The sequence below is a fragment of the Megalobrama amblycephala genome, linkage group LG1 (assembly GCF_018812025.1).
Source record: "Megalobrama amblycephala isolate DHTTF-2021 linkage group LG1, ASM1881202v1, whole genome shotgun sequence".
Lineage (NCBI taxonomy): Eukaryota > Metazoa > Chordata > Actinopteri > Cypriniformes > Xenocyprididae > Megalobrama > Megalobrama amblycephala.
In genome coordinates this window covers 63,601,773-63,618,489 of record NC_063044.1, presented here as the reverse complement: position 1 = coordinate 63,618,489, position 16,717 = coordinate 63,601,773, and the positions used below count along the sequence as shown (strand labels likewise).

General features: G+C 36.8%; 2 protein-coding genes across 18 annotated transcripts in view; one reads left to right on the top strand and one right to left on the bottom strand.

The window, feature by feature from the left end:
- Window positions 1-1,582: 1,582 nt before the first annotated feature.
- nme3 (NME/NM23 nucleoside diphosphate kinase 3) lies at window positions 1,583-5,404 on the top strand. Of its 2 annotated transcripts, none has more exons than XM_048208812.1 (5): window positions 1,583-1,736; window positions 4,039-4,169; window positions 4,276-4,377; window positions 4,500-4,612; window positions 4,684-5,404. In XM_048208812.1, exons 1-5 carry the CDS (start codon window positions 1,691-1,693, stop codon window positions 4,799-4,801), a joined length of 510 nt encoding a protein of 169 aa, XP_048064769.1. In that variant the 5' UTR covers window positions 1,583-1,690; the 3' UTR covers window positions 4,802-5,404. The 2 variants fall into 2 exon arrangements, with proteins under 2 accessions (XP_048064769.1, XP_048064763.1); XM_048208806.1 differs by lacking the exon at window positions 1,583-1,736 and adding an exon at window positions 2,221-2,356.
- Window positions 5,405-5,867: 463 nt separating this feature from the next.
- The window catches only part of mapk8ip3 (mitogen-activated protein kinase 8 interacting protein 3), a 36,945-nt gene continuing 26,095 nt past the window's right edge, over window positions 5,868-16,717 (bottom strand). For 13 of the 16 annotated variants that reach the window (XM_048208679.1, XM_048208738.1, XM_048208716.1 and 10 more), the window contains 15 exons: window positions 15,776-15,862; window positions 15,540-15,692; window positions 13,527-13,692; window positions 13,228-13,422; window positions 12,996-13,152; window positions 11,211-11,330; window positions 11,028-11,108; window positions 10,426-10,493; window positions 10,150-10,298; window positions 9,884-10,055; window positions 9,598-9,711; window positions 8,943-8,981; window positions 7,214-7,375; window positions 6,989-7,135; window positions 5,868-6,908 (listed from right to left, as the gene is read on the bottom strand). In XM_048208679.1, coding sequence (XP_048064636.1) covers window positions 6,787-6,908; window positions 6,989-7,135; window positions 7,214-7,375; window positions 8,943-8,981; window positions 9,598-9,711; window positions 9,884-10,055; window positions 10,150-10,298; window positions 10,426-10,493; window positions 11,028-11,108; window positions 11,211-11,330; window positions 12,996-13,152; window positions 13,228-13,422; window positions 13,527-13,692; window positions 15,540-15,692; window positions 15,776-15,862 — 1,932 coding nt within the window. In that variant the 3' untranslated portion in view covers window positions 5,868-6,786. The remainder of the gene's footprint in view (window positions 6,909-6,988; window positions 7,136-7,213; window positions 7,376-8,942; window positions 8,982-9,597; window positions 9,712-9,883; window positions 10,056-10,149; window positions 10,299-10,425; window positions 10,494-11,027; window positions 11,109-11,210; window positions 11,331-12,995; window positions 13,153-13,227; window positions 13,423-13,526; window positions 13,693-15,539; window positions 15,693-15,775; window positions 15,863-16,717) is intronic. The other 3 variants (XM_048208720.1, XM_048208783.1, XM_048208792.1) reach the window with 1 other exon arrangement.

The window sequence follows — 16,717 nt, the reverse complement described above, 5'->3', positions numbered from 1 at the left end:
TGTAGTAATCATAAAGCACACCGCAGACCTCTTTAAAGATTGATAACTTGTGTGTTAAACTCACAAAGCCTGTCAAAAACATGTCCAGATCATATTTCCCCGCAAAAATCAAAAGAAAATTTTTGGAGAAAGAAAAAGATTTTTGCTTTGAGGCATTATTTTACAAAATTGCCTTACAGTCATTAAAACCTATTAAAATTCACCACTGAGAACCATTAAACTGTATGTTTTTAACCGTTACCATGTGAATCTCAACCTTTTTTGAGTAATGGACCCCTGTCATATTTGGAACCATCCTCAAGGACCCCAGAATAAAACTGGCTTATTAATATCATTAATGTCTTTGTGACGACCAAATGCAATCGAGTATAATTTACTACTACTTTAGTTGACTTTTTCTATATTTAGTCATTTCCTCAGTTATATTATACATTTATTATCTTCTTCTTTTATGGGAACATGTCAAAATATACAAAAATTCATATTCAGATATTTTATAAGCACCCCCTGGCATTATGTCTGGTTGAGAAACACTGATGTAGACAACCCCTGTGTAACATTATTTTCTATAATTCTAGGAACATCAGTATATACACATTTAGAAATATGTATATTGTTTTGCGGTGTGTATTAACACCTTTAACCTTATTATTTATTATTCTCAGGTTAGGTAAAGTAAGTCGAGTCTGGCCTAAATTATAAGCATTTAAAATTACTTACAATTTGGTCAGAAGACTCCTCTGTGGTACGTTCTTGTTCAAAGTCTTAAAACACTATAAATCAAGTCAAGGTAGGCAGCTTTTGTAATCAATTAAACTTTTTAATTGGTTACTTTTCTTTTTATAATAAACAAAAATGTATAGGCAAATAAAACTTCATCATTAAAGATATAAAATACAGTAATCACTCTTTTGAGTCAAAGGTGTAGTCGGCTCTGGGCTTCCCATCTTCAGCTTGGGGTTTCTTGTCCTCAGCTCTGGGTTTCTAGGCGTCGGGGGTTCTGACGTATCAGTATCCGAAGAGGCAATAAACTCATCAGTCTTTTATACTTGTGTTGTTTATCACAGACATTAGGTTATCTTCTTGATTGACGTATGTTTTAACTTTCCCAAAGTTTCCCAGATCCTTCTCAAGGCCTTGCAGGTGCAAGATGTCTGCCTTCTCATGTCCTTGAACTCCAGTAAACTCAGCCAAGATGTCTGATGTCCTCATAAGCTTCTAGTAGTAGAACCACAGTTTTCTTGTGTCCTTGAGCAAACACACACAGAACCACACACACTTCTGTGTGCTGCAGTCCAGTTCTGCTCCTCCTTCTCGTGGACACAATAACTGTACATCTCTGGCCATACAGTATAATACATTTCTTAGAAATAAACAACAATAATATTGTAAGCAATGCCTAATATTTAATATATTGGCCAAATGTGTAGCAACAGACATCTAAAATCTAAACAAGGAGGCAGGGTAATTGCATTTTCTTGATATAATGCAACAATATACAAGGACCTCTAGTTGAAAACCTTTAACATAGAGACATCTTTAAGAGAATGTTTTCTATCTAGTGCGGACATGCTCAATCAGACAAGCACGCGCATGTCACCTAGCGACAGTCATCATCAGCGCGCGCACGCGTCTCCTCCCTCTCTCTGCCGAAAACTCTTGAGGCAGCCCGGCTTCCTGCTCTGCGAAGATGATCATACTTTTCTTAGCAATATTTGCGAACGTTTTCAAGACGGGTAAGTAGTGCCTTACGGCGAATGTAGTCGTTTTATCTGCTGAATCAAATATAAAGTAAAGGAACGATTTGAGCAGTCCTCATGTCGGCGGTTTATTCTACTTATTGTTATTGTTTGCTAGGCTGACTATCCAGATGTACACGTACTAGGTATGTACGCCCATATTGCCAAGTTTTAGGAGTGGTTGTATATTGTTTCGGCACACGAACATGCAGTAACAGGCTTTTCGCGGTTTGCATAATGAAACACACGCAGTAACGCGTTCACGCCACTCACCTAACGTACATAAGTAGGTTACCACCTAAAATGTGTCTTGAGTCCTAGTCCACTCTGTTAACGAAGTAGCTTTTGAGATTGTTCATAAACATAAGAATTAATAACATTTGAGTAATAAAAAAGCGGTTCATAAAACGCTTTTTCTGCATGTTCTTGATCCTATTAATAGCGCAGCTGCGATTGGCTCTTGAGTGTTCGGCTGCGCCTTGCTCGCTTGTGATTGGCCAGTTGGCGTGCAGAACCGCGCGAGACGGCTGCACACATGATGGGCTCTAAAAGGTCATTATCCGACACAAAAGAGCTCGCTGATTTAGCGTCAAAACACGCGAGGATCATTGAATCAGGTATGCAGAAGAATATACGTGCTCTTTCAAAGAAACCGAGCAGCAGTCATTTTAATGGACACTTTTTGTTCTGCAGGGAACTAGAACAGAAATAGATTGCGCTAAAATGATATTGACTATGATATTCTGTATGCATTTCATAAAGTTATAGTAATATTCATTTGCAAGTAAATAAAAAGAATACATCTGACATGGTCCTGAGTTCAGAGTCGAGGTCAGTTATGTTTGTGACCCATACAGATGGCGAGGGCTAAGAGGTTTATTATTGCTTTGGTATTAATAGGATTTTAGGTCATATTCTACTTTCATAATGGTTTATTTATAATGTGTTGGTCGATTTTGAAATATTTTTTGTGCGTATGTTAAGCTTGTTGTATATACACCAATATTATAGTATATCTGATTCTGTACGTTATGAGGTATTTATAAATAAACTTTGTATCATCCTGAAGGGAGTTTCACTGCATTACTCGGATACTTACCAAGTAAATAAATATATGGAAATGAAATTTTGATTTGTTTAAATTATTTTATTAACTTATATTTACCGTGGAGAGAGATAGCGCAAGCACAGATATGTAGAAAGGGTCATCACACACACACACACACACACACACACTATATATATACGGGTCATTTTTTTGTCCTTAATAATAATAAAACACAAAGATTTGACATCCAAAGTATTTAAGGTAGTACAACTAGATCACTTTTATTGAATCCAAAAGGTTTTTTGCTACATATAAAGTTATTTTAAAGATTTTGAAGTGCAAAAAGGTCATTTGGTTTAACCATCCAACCTTCATTTGTGATTAAAATATCTTAAAAAAAATGTATATAATATTTTATTCTGGGATGATTTTATAACATCATATTTCAACATAGTGCAAAATGGTATTAAAATTATGTGTAGAAGTCGTTAGAAGAAAGAATGTCCGGAAAAATGAATTTCATTGATGTCATTCGGAGTAACCAATATAAATTACCATTTTGGATAAAGTCATGCGGTCAATATCATATGACAGGATGTGACATCATTCAGACACCTGCAAAGGACCACATGGTCATGAAGCAAAGTTACTAACTCTCTTTTAACTATTTGAAAAATTCATGTTTTCACTTACTCATACTCATGTCCTGAAACATCAGGTCATTCGGTACAACCGCTATAAAACTTGTACTAAATATAAAATGTTTGATTGTTCTTTTGCTAGCTAGATATCAGCCTGTTAGCATTGTTTGAAAATATCATCATTCGGTATAACCAAAAGTGTCATTCGGTAAAACCGAAATTTTTACCGAATGACTTTTGTGACAAATTTTGTCCATCTTGTAAAAAATGACAAAAGCACTGTATATTGATTAATAATCTCATTGTTAACACTTAATAAAACTTCAAACTTAATTATCTCCATTGTTTTTTTTCTTACACTTTAAAAAACCTTATTCGTCAATGACATATATATATATATATATATATATATATATATATATATATATATATATATATATATATATGTCGTGATTGACCAATCAGAATGAAGTGTGTGTAATAAATTAGAATACCTCTGTCAGACCCGTTTTATTTTTTGTAATAAAGTACTTAAAAAAAAACAAGTAATGTCTTTGAGAGTCGAGAGGGTTTAAAAGGGTTTAATTCCAGATGTTTTTTTTTCTTTCAGGATGGACTGGCGCAAACGAGCGCACGTTCATCGCAGTGAAGCCAGATGGTGTTCAGCGCAGACTGGTGGGTGAGATCGTCCGCCGCTTTGAACGCAAGGGTTTCAAACTGGTCGGCATGAAGCTCCTGCAGGTGAGAGCTCCACTGGAGTATCTTTCACTGTGCTTTCATAACGAAAATGAATACTATGTCATCTATGAAGAAATATATCATCTGTGTTAATACTATATGCTTGTAGGCATCTGAGGAGCAGCTCAGGCAGCACTACTGGGACCTGAGGGAGAAGCCTTTCTACAGCAGCTTGGTCAAGTACATGAGCTCCGGTCCCATTGTTGCTATGGTATGAAACACAGTGCCTCCGTATTGGTCCAAGATAGGATTTCTGTACTTATGCTGACATATGCTGCTATGAAGACATCCAATGGTGCGTCAGTCTTCAACACTTTATGTGTGTTTTATTAGGTATGGCAAGGGCTGGATGTGGTAAAGACCGCCAGAAAGATGCTTGGAGAGACAAATCCAGCAGACTCTCTCCCAGGCACTATCAGAGGAGACTTTTGTGTGGAAGTGAGCAGGTTAGTGTGTGTATGTGCATGTTTTACTGAATGGATGGATGGATGGATGTTAAATTGTTTTTCTTGTGCAGGAATGTGATCCATGGCAGTGATTCAGTCGACAGTGCTCAGAGAGAGATCTCGCTGTGGTTCGAGGATCATGAGCTGTTCTGCTGGGAAGAGTGCAGTCAGCACTGGATCTATGCCTGAAAGCCGTCATGTAACACTCATGCACTCATCGTAACATACAGCTTTTGCAGCTTCATCTGCATCTGATACCTGCTCCTCAGAGTGAAGGCTGCTCTGCTCAAGCCATAGAGTGACCAAAATAATAAAGGAACGGGTAGCTTATGCTGACAAGGTAACTTGCATTTGTCTGGATCAGCGAAATCCAGTTATTGGTCAAGCTATTTTTGAATGTGACTATTTTCTTACTGCTTTTCTCATGCTGTTGTGAACATTTGTAAGGTATTCTTTGCAAATATGTTAAATCTTTGCAGATATAAACTTCATTACCAATCTTTGTTGGGTTGGTAATTCATGCACTACTCTAGAGTTACTTTGTGTTTACATCCACTCAAAAGATATTGTTTACATTTTTACATCCAACTTTTGATATGGGCCTGCTTCTTGTCATCTTGATGCACTATGTAAAATTATTCATGACTCAAAAGGAAAGCAATAATGAATGACCAATGGCCAGCAAGCTCTGAAAAACTTGAATATCTCAATAATGCTTGGTCTCGCTCTAGTGGTTGGAATTCACTTGACCAAAGGGTACCTTACTTTACAAATAAATTATTCCTTTGTTCATTCGTCTTTGAGTGTATTATTTTGTGTAAACTGTACTGTACCATTCAAAAGGTGGGGGTCGGTAAGATTTTTATAATGTATTTGAAACATTAAAACATTGCTCACTAGAACTGCATTTATTTGATCAAAAATACTATAAAACACTAAATTGTGAAATAATTAAAATGAAAAGAAAAAATAATCATCATTAGTCATTTTCAGTGTCACATGATCCATCAGAAATCATGATAATTTGATGCTCAAGAAATATTTCTTATTTTTATAAATGTTGAAAACAGCTGTGCTGCATAATGTTTTTGTGGAAATTGATCAATCTTTTTCAGGAAACAATTTAATGTGTCCTTGCAAAAAACAAACAAAAACAAAAAAACTAGTGTATTTTCCACTAAAAATGTATTAAGTATGCTGAAGTATCTACCTACTAATTCAAGGAAAATATCAAATATGACGCCGAAGACAGAAGTATTCAGCACATAAACATGTTTATTTCTTAATACTTAACCACACAGAAAACACAGAGTGATGATTTACATACAAGGCGACTGGGCAGGACGTCCATCTCTCTCAAAGCTTCAGTTTAGCTGTTAACCTCATGCTTAATCCCAAAGGAAAGTTAGCAGATCCAATCAGCACACATCTCACTTAGGTTGAAAAATGGCTAGCGATTTTGCGTGCTTTTTTTTTTTTTATCAATTTAGTTAAATATTCTTTTACATATTTACTTAATGAGTTGAAATGACATTGGGACATGTTTGGGTTGTGCTAGATTACCCACAAATCCTGACCACCATTTATTTGATTATCCTCACATACGCAATCATTTCTCTCTGCAGTGCATGATGCATTCCAGTATTTACATAAGTCTCTTTTGCATTTTCCTTCTTGTATTCCAATATACATCTAGCTGGTTTTTCCAAAAATGATTGCTGATCCCTGAAACTTTGAGTTCACAATGGGTTCCTGTCATTGAGTGAGCTGTGTGCTGAGGGACTGTAAAAGATAAAGGTCACGGTATTTGGCAAAAACTGGGTAGTTCTTTTAGGAACGTTGTTTGGTACTGGTTTAAGCTGTTTATATGCATTTCATTTGAAATTGCCATTCAGTCATAAGATGCAGGAAGTTCTTGAACCTTTTGTGTTTTTGTTGGAAAGGGAACGTTACAAGGCGGATTGAAGGATCGTACAGGTAGTTATAATTGAGGGTAGGAAAATACAGGCTAAAGAGGTCAATATAAGACTTTAAAGGGGTAGTTACAAGGCCGTGGTAGTTACATAGCTTAGGTACAGAATTCGGGGCATAGTTACAGAAAGGATTCATACTTTTATCTTTGGGGGCGGACTTGTAGGGCGGAAAGGGGGGCAGGCAGGAGGTGTCTGTCCGTGTTACTCCGGACCATAAGACACCTGCCACACGATGATATGACTCCTCTCTGCTTTAGACAAAGCTGGCTTCATCTGAGGAGCTTCACCATCTGCTTCCTCTGTCTCATCATCCTCGCCATCACCTGAGGAAGACACAGAATGGATAAGTTACGTTTTTATGACCCATTGTACATGCTAATTTCGCATATCAAGTGCTTCTCACCGATACGGAAGTCAATATAACCCTCTCCTCCACTCAGCACCAGTACGTTCTGAAGACTCTGTGCTTCTGTGTCTGCTGGGGCTGAGGACCCCTGAGACTCTGATGGGCTGTCCAACACGCTACCATTCAGGGTGGCCAGCACGTTGCCTGGAAACACAAGATGACATATTTAGGGACTGACACAGTTCACAGCATATTATATACTATTATTAAATTGACACTAACCTGGCACTGACACAAAGAACTTGACGGCATCTCTGTGTCCATGAAAACAGAGTTGAGCCTGGGCCATGGAACAGTATGGTATGAAGCTGCTCTTCTCAGAGTTACTGTCATCTGCATATACGTGGATCACGCCCCCCGATGACGTGGGTGACACCTTATTGGCTACAAGAGAAAATAACCCACCGATCATAAAGCGCAATGGCCAATCACAGAAACTCACAGGAACTGCCAGAGCTTAAATAAAGAAATGAATCTGCCGAAGAGGAAAACAGTGTAATAATGAGCTCAAAGCATGCAAAAAAAAAACATTATTAAAAATGACGACAAAATGTACATAACGAAGATAGTAATGCAAAAAGGTAATCGTTCATAACTAAAACAAAACCACTGAAAAATAGTTTGTTAAAGATGTGATAAAAGAAGACCAAGGTGTATATATATATATATATATATATATATATATATATACAGTACAGTCCAAAAGTTTGGAACCACTAAGATTTTTAATGTTTTTAAAAGAAGTTTCGTCTGCTCACCAAGGCTACATTTATTTAATTAAAAATACAGTAAAAAACAGTAATATTGTGAAATATTATTACAATTTAAAATAACTGTTTTCTATTTGAATATATTTCACAAAGTAATTTATTCCTGTGATGGCAAAGCTGAATTTTCAGCATCATTACTCCAGTCTTCAGTGTCACATGATCCTTCAGAAATCATTCTAATATACTGATCTGCTGCTCAAGAAACATTTAATGTGTACAATTGTACAAAATATTTGTGTACAATATTTTTTTTCAGGATTATTTGATGAATAGAAAGTTCAAAAGAACAGTGTTTATCTGAAATCTAATCTTTTGTAACATTATAAATGTCTTTACTGCCACTTTTGATTGATTTAATGCATCCTTGCTGAATAAAAGTATTCATTTCTTTAATTTCTTTTCAAAAAAATAAAAATAAAAATTCTTACTGACCCCAAACTTTTGAACGGTAGTGTATAATGCTACAGAAGCTTTGTATTTCAGATAAATGCTGTTCTTTTGAACTTTCTATTCATCAAGGAATCCTGAAAAAAAAAGTACACAACTGTTTTCAACATTGAAAATAATCATAAATGTTTATTGAGCAGCAAATCAGCATATTAGAATGATTTCTGAAGGATCATGTGACACTGAAGACTGGAGTAATGATGCTGAAAATTCAGCTTTGCATCACAGGAATAAATTACTTTGTCAAATATATTCATGAAATAGAAAACAGTTATTTTAAATTGTAATAATATTTCACAATATTACTGTTTTTTACTGTATTTTTAATTAAATAAATGTAGCCTTGGTGAGCAGACGAAACTTCTTTTAAAAACATTTAAAAATTTTAGTGGTTCCAAACTTTTGGACTGTACTGTATATATATATATATATATATATACACACATTTCTATTGTCTGTTGAAAATATTTTTGATATAGCAATTATATTATGTATATGTGGATTTATATATGACTCTGCATTTCCCAGATGAAAATAATGGGAGGGGGATCACACAAAAAAATAACATTTTAAATAAACAAAACAAATATAGTAATGCACAGTGAAATAAGTCAAAACATGCTAAAGAAATAAAGTTAATTGAACGATGGAATAAACGGAAGAAGACCAAGGTGTACCCAAAAGAATTGTGATGTGACTGATCTAATATGACAGTCGTAACGCTCCACACTTACCCCTCAGTCCGAGGAGCTGCCCTCGATGAAGCACTACGGCTACAGGAAGGAGGAAGTAGGAAGGGGAACAAGGCAGGACAAAAGAGCAACACTCATGAGACAAAGCTAAAGAGGGTAGTGGTTCAATAGAGAAAATGGAACAGAGACGAAAGGCTAGAAAGTAGATGACAAGAGGTGGCACAGGGTTTGTTGGGTAATTAATGGATTAAGGAGGTTTACCTAGTTGTCAGTGATCTGGGAAGATGACATTAAAGTTTGCAGGTTAATCCCAGGGTGGTGGCAACCCAATGAACTGAAGAGTTAGTGAGATTCAAGCCTCTTTACTAGCTTAACTGGCAAGACTTCCTTGGCCAGCCAGCTTCAGAATAAAAACCATGCTACCAAAAGAAGACCACCAAAGAAGAACTAACCAGCATAAACCAATGAAAGTGAAAGTGACACGTGAAGGCCAAGTATAGTAACCAATACTCAGAATTTGTCTTCTGCATTTAACCCATCCAAGTGATACACCCACCGTGATACACACCCGAAGCAGTGGGCAGCCATTATGCATTATGACAGGGACATGTTTTGTCTGATCAGTGGAAAGGAAAAAGGTTTGGATGATCACGTGAGCACTGAAGTGTGTGTGCAAACAAACTCTCCTGAGACTTACTTTCAGTCAAAGGGATTGAGATGATGACACCATTTCCAGTCCCCACCCACAAACGGTTTCCTCCAATCAACAGGGCAGTTATCCTGACAAAAGAGAAGCCCAACTTTCCTGTACCTGTCAATCACAGACAACACAGCAGAATGTAAAACATGTATATTGTGATTACTGATGATAAAATAGAATTTTATTTCATTTTGCCAAGCTAAGCCTCAAATGCTAATTCAGCAAACATCTAATGTCACTGCTAAACTCATCTCTAACCAGAACCCATAAAGCAAAGTGTTACCCAGCATCTTGCTGACGTAAGGCTCGATATCCACGTCTTGTAGATGCTGGTGTGTGAGTGCGTGGTATAAGCGGAGCGTGGAATCCAAACGGATTGAAACCCAGACACCATCACCAATCCATGCCAGCTGCCTCACCTGGCTCTCTTTGCGTGGGTGAGCGTCAAATGATTTCTATATGAAAGACATAAAATAGACATAAAATACAATAAAAGTCTCAAGACAAAGATCATGATGAGGACATAACATTAACTGTCTTGAGACTTGCCTCAATCTGCATGCTCTTGGGCTGGATCACATGGATCTTGTTCTTGTTACCACACCAGACTTTGTCATGAACCACAGCCATGCATCGAATGGAGTGGTGAGGTCTTCCCAGATCCATTAGATGATAGTTGGATAGATCCCATTGTCCATCTATGTTTACATTTCATATTTGTTATTGTAGAGAGCATGAATAAAAATATTTACAGCAAAACCCTGCTTTAGTAATAAATGACAGTTCTTTTTCTAATAAGTTTAACACAGGTAAGATGAAACAAACCTTCAGCTCTGTGGAAGATTGCAAGTGTTCCATCTGCTAATGCAACCAAAACTCTCCCCTTCACGTGTCTGAAGCACAGAGAGACAAAGACAGAAGAAATTATAACAGTATTTTTCATATAACTGGTGATACTTGTTATTGGTCTTTATATAAATATATACATACTACTGTTTGGGGTCAGTAAGATTTTTACTTTTATTCAGTAAGGATGCATTAAATTGATCTAAAGCCAAATAAATAATAATGCAAATAAATGCTTTTGAACTTTCTATTCATCAAAGAATCCGGAAAAAAAGTATCATGGTTTACAAAAATACATTAAGCAGCACAACTGTTTATTAATAATAAGAAATGTTTCTTGGGCAGCAAATCCTCATATTAGAATGATTTCTGAAGGATCATGTGACACTGAAGACTGGAGTAATGATGCTGAAAATTCATCTTTGATCATAGGAATAAATTACATTACAGTTTTTATTATTATTATTATTATTTTTTAAAAACCTACTGTTATAATAAATGTAGCCTTGGTGAGCATAAGAGACTTCCTTCAAAAACAATAACAACTTTTGAACAGTAGTGTACATTAGGATTCTACTTACACCAAACTCAGTACAGAGTCTTTGAGTTTGATTGAATGGAGGCATTTCTTCCAGTTGGACACTGCAGAGTGGACATAAAGCCTGTGGACAGAGTTTACAAAGTCTTTTACATGGTGCATATAATGTTGCAAATGGAATTATGACTTTATAATGTGAAAATGCAATTAAATATGTAATGCCTACCAGCCATTTTGGGCTCCGAGCCACATGGTTGGAGCAGCACTTGTCCCTGCTCGATCGTCTCCTGCCTCTTCTGAGTCTATGGGGGCTGATGCCACTTGCTCCTTCGGCACACCTGCCTCACTGATGTCAGAACACATAGAGCCATAGACCATTTAAATTTCACACACATAACTAAACTATTTCCAAAAGTCTTGGGCATAGGTTTGATTTTGATATTGGTGGGGACATAAAATCAGCCTACCCCCCAAATCCCCATTTTAACATATATGATAGATTTTTCATTTTTTATATGATATTTTTTTAAGATATGGTAGCCAACACACTCATAACTCATAATTACACAATTTTGACTATGTAAACCAACAATATTACAATTTAGCTTTCATCATGATTATGAATATCATGAATATCTAAACAAGAACACTGAAAACTGAAAAAAAAACAAACCCTCTATTCAGCAATTGATTTCAAAATAATGAATTCTTTAATGTTACAAGTTGAAGGTAACTAAAAACAACAAGGAGTCAATGGACAAGGATTAGAGACTGAACTTTAAGTTTACTCTCTCCGCAGGGCAACTGTCAACATCTCATATATCAGCGTAAGAGTACATACACATATTATATGGAGAGCACTTATGGGTAGGATTAAAATAAATTGGACCACTGATGTTTCTGAAAGAAAATGCTGCTGACCCTACTGTTGCTATAGTAATGAACACAAATTTTGTGTGCATCCAAACTTCACACACTTATTTCAGTGTTGTTGATAAAGGATTAGTTCACTTCTGTGATTGAGAATTTCCTGATAATGTCATCCAAGATGTTCATGACTTTCTTTCTTCAGTCGAAAAGAAATTAAGGTTTCTGAGGGAAACATTCTAGGATTTTTCTCCATATAGTGGACTTCAATGGGGTTAACCGAGTTGAAGGTCCAAATTGCAGCTTCAATGCAGCTTTAAAGGGCTCTACACAATCGCAGACGTGGAATAAGGGTCTTATCTAGTGAAACGATCTGTCATTTTCTAAAAAATAAAAATGTTATACTTTTTAACCACAAATGCTCATCTTGCACTGCTCTGTGATGCGCCACGCATTACGAAATCATGTTGGAAAGGTCAGGCGTGACGTAGGCGGAAGTACCGATCCAGTGTTTACAAAGCGAATGTGTAAAGATTAAGTCAAACGCCCTTTACAAAAAAAAAGGTAAAACAACGATATCAGATGATTTTGAAGTTGGAGGAGAAAATAAGAGTTTTTTGCCCTACCGTGGTACTTCCGTCTACCTTTCAATGTGATTACGTCATGTGTGGCAGATCACAGAGCAGTGCAAGACAAGCATTTGTGGTTAAAAAGTATATAATTTTTTTAGAACATTACTGATGGTTTCTCTAGATAAGACCCTTATTCCTCGTCTGGGATTGTGTTGAGCCCTTTGAAGCTGCACTGAAACTGCAATTTGGGCCTTCAACCCGGTGAACCCCACTGAAGTCCACTATAAGGAGAAAAATCCTGGAATGTTTTCCTCAAAAACCTTCATTTCTTTTCGACTGAAGAAAGAAAGACATGAACATCTTGGATGACATGGGGGTGAGTAAATTATCAGGAAATCTTAATTCTGAAGTGATCTAATCCTTTAATTTTTTAAATATTTCAGCAGTTTGCTTCATACATCCGGTTTAACAATATTTAGTAAAGATGCTAAAGCTATCTATTTATGTATTTGCTAGGCACTTTTATCTAATGTAACATTTATGGTTTTAAAAGTAGGTTATGTGTAAGATACCTGTGTGTGTTGTCAGTAAAGACATGCTCGGTGAAAGATCTGAGGGTGCTGTCCGTGTTCTCACTTGGCCCCGTCTCCTCTGACACCTCAATGGCTTCTGTCGCTTCCTCCGCAGACTGTGACACAGCTAAGCTTCTACACACTGGAGCTGTGGGAGCTAAACACAAAGCATATGATGACCAATATGTAGCCTCACAGATTCAGAGCATACATCTTCAGTCAGTTTGCTCACCTTGGCTTCGGTCCTGCACGGGGGTGTCAGTGCGAGAGGAGCAGTTGCTGCGCACTACGCTGCAGTTAGTAGCACAGCCCACAATGGTGATCCCTGCCAACATGCCCTCCACTCCACCCTTCTCCTCCGAAGCCCCGTCTCCAGCCTGCTGCTCCAGAAATATCTCACCTGCTGGGTAATCACTCTCACTAGCCGCTACATGCACACGCATTAAAAATACAGTTAACAGTTAACTCATCTGCTACACTGTTTGTTACAATCGATAGTGCATTAACTTGTGTATATAACACTACACAAACCTGGTACACTGGAGATGCACAGCACATGGGCGTTGCACACGTTAAACTGGTCAACTAGAGAGCAGGGCTGGTTTGCATCGATAATGACCACTTTACTGGCTGAATGAGTGCTGGTCAGGATCCACACGCGGCTGCTCATGGAGTCAGTTTCATGCAGTTCCTTAGGCTAGAAGAGGGTGAAATACCAATGTTTAGATTTAATTCACTTTATGCTTAAAATTCACATTTTACTGAAATTAAAATGGGTAAGCTGCAAAACATCTGAGACACATTTTGGGCTAGTGACTAGTGAATTTAATTTTATACAATTTTTAAGTAAATGAAATTAAAAAGTAATACAAAAATTGATTAAAAATGCTATTTTTGCATAACAAATTATGTAATAACTGAAAAATTTGCATGAATTTTTTGGTTTGTCTCCCTTTTGCGTTCAATGTCACAAATTTGCTTATTTGATTAGTGACCAATAAAAAGTGGAGAATTGTAAATATTTTTCATTAAAGGATTAATTCATTTTCAAATGAAAATTAGCCCAAGCTTTACTCACCCTCAAGCCATCCTAGGTGCATATGACTTTCTTCTTTCTGATGAACACAATCAGAGATATATTAATAAATATCCTGACGAATCAGAGCTTTATAATGGCAGTGAACGGGACCAATGGGTGTGAGCTTCCATCCACATCCATCCATCATAAACGTATTCCACACGGCTCCAGAGGGTTAATAAAGTCCTTCTGAAGCGAAGCGATGCGTTTGTGTAAAAAAAAAGATCCATATTTAACAAGTTATGAAGTAAAATATCTATCTTCCGCCAGACCGCCTTCCATATTCAAGTTACGAAGAAAATGTAAAACTCATGCAGTTCAGAAATCTTGCGCTACATCCAACACCTTCCCTATTCAACTTAAAGAAAAAGCTTAACTGACGCGACGCCAGTTCCATTTTTTTCATAATATGAATACAGAAGGCGGTAAAATTTTTTTTTTTTTTTACACAAAAATTTTTTTTTACACTTCGCTTCAGAAGACCTTTATTAAATCCCCAGAGTTGTGTGGAATATGTTTATGATGGATGTGGATGGAAGCACGTTCTTCAGCTCATACTCACTGGTCCCGTTCACTGCCATTATAGAGCTCGGGTGCGTCAGGATATTTATTAATATATCTCTGATTGTGTTCATCGGAAAGAAGATAGTCTTATACACCTAGGATGGCTTGTGGGTGAGTAAAGCTTGGGGTCATTTTCATTTGAAAGTGAACTAATCATATAAATGTACATCACAATATTTCTTTGTTTTAAATTCTGCTGTAAAATAATGTTCTGCTTTTTTCCAGGTTTAAATTTGATTGAAATTTAATTTTCAGGTGTAGTCTCAGACTTTCTGTTCCCACTGTGTGTGTGTGTGTGTGTGTGTGTTTGTATACATTACCATTCAATAATTTGGGGTAGGTAAGATTTTTAATTGGTTTTGAGTCCCTTATGCTCAACAAATCTGCATTTATTTTATTTTATTTTTATATATTTTAAAATGTATTTTATTCCTGTGATGCAAAGCTGAATTTTCAGCATCATTACTTCAGTGTCACATGATCCTTCAGAAATCACTCCAATATGATGATTTAATGCCCATTTCTTATTATTATCAATGTTGAAAACATTTAAATTTACATTAATGCATTTGACAGAAGCATTAATCCTCTGCATTCAAGGTACATATTTACATTTGATCCGCTTATTTGTGCTGCTTATTATTTTTGTAGAAATGTGTTCCTTTTTTTTAGCTTTCTTTGATTAATTGAAATTTCAAGAGCAACATTATTTGAAATAGAAAAGTTTTTTAACATTATAAATGTCTTTACTGACATTTGATTAATTTAATGCATCCCAGAATAAAGGTATTCATTTCTTTAAAAAAGTCTTACTGACCCCAAATTTTTGTTTATTTTGAATGTCTTCAAAAAGTGTTTTTCCCCTTTAATTACATTCTCGTGTTTTTATTAAAGCTGTTTACCTTCTTTTTCTCTGGTGAGCCCTGCTCGCTCTTGCCGTCTCCGCCTTCGTCTTCACCAGTCAAGGGATCAGAGCCATTGGACGGCTTCACAGCTGCAGCCTCCTGATTGGATGTCTTCCAGCCAGTGAGATCCACGCCAGCAGCACACCACAGCTGTGTCAGAAGAACAAGAGTCTGAGTTCAGAACTTCACAATCTCAGAACCAACAGTCTGTGTGTTCAGCAGTCATCTTGTACCTTCCTGTTGGGGTCTTTCTCCACCAGAGGGCGGCAGTACACTGGCACAGGGACGTTTTTCATGCGATTATCCTCTTTCTCATTGGCCTGTGAGAACACAGGAAGGTGGTGATGTTCACAAGGCCTTTGTAAATAAGATCAGTGCCACACACTACAAGCAGAAAGATGCCATACTCAGAGCTCCCATCATGCCCTGGTTAAGATAGTCTTGATCCAGGGCATACAGAGAAAGGGAAAACCAAGAACAGCAAACCAGAGCAGCAGATCAAAGTCTGTTAGAGGGTTACAAGGCAGATGCATGCGCAGTGACAAGAGTTAATCTACTGTACAGTCAGCAAATGCCACTGAAAGACAGAGAGAGCAGCAAATCACCATTCAAGTGTTTCTAAGATGGAGGAAGGTTTGATATGGACCAGGAGGATATCATGTTACACAATGCTGAGAGAATACCATTTATTATCGTCTGAATTAATTTACTTTTATCTAGGACTCTGTTTCCTGTATACAATTAAATATTGGAATGTGAAAATATTAAAATGAGCTTCCGCTACATTTTAGACATCTGGGGTCAGATTTGCGCCAGCACAAACCCTCTTTCAAACTACTGTCAGGATTTACTAAAGACATGCAGTGCAAAATTAGCGCTAAAAAGGTGTGGACTGATATGTTTTTGCGGCTGACCTTATTGTATATGTATTTGTAGGAGTTTCCCTTTCAGATGCAAAATTTATGGGAGGAGAGTATTTAAATGAATCACTTTACTAATGTTTGCGCTAGTCAATTTACTGGTATTTGCGCCATTATTTAACACCCACAAAAAAGCATGTCTTAACCCATTTAGCGACATGGTTGCAATTGTTGCTGCTAGGGGGAGACATCGCAGAGAACAGAAAGCACGTGGTAGAAGGGAGAAAATTTTTTCCACTCGTATTCATTTCTTAT

Bases quoted from the DNA above. Each gene is read 5' to 3' on its own strand.
- nme3 (XM_048208806.1), top strand. From the start codon at position 2,275: ATGATGGGCTCTAAAAGGTCATTATCCGACACAAAAGAGCTCGCTGAT. The intron at 4,170-4,275 runs GTGAGAGCTCCA...ATATGCTTGTAG, and splicing joins TCGGCATGAAGCTCCTGCAG to GCATCTGAGGAGCAGCTCAG. The intron at 4,613-4,683 runs GTTAGTGTGTGT...TTTCTTGTGCAG, and splicing joins TTTTGTGTGGAAGTGAGCAG to GAATGTGATCCATGGCAGTG.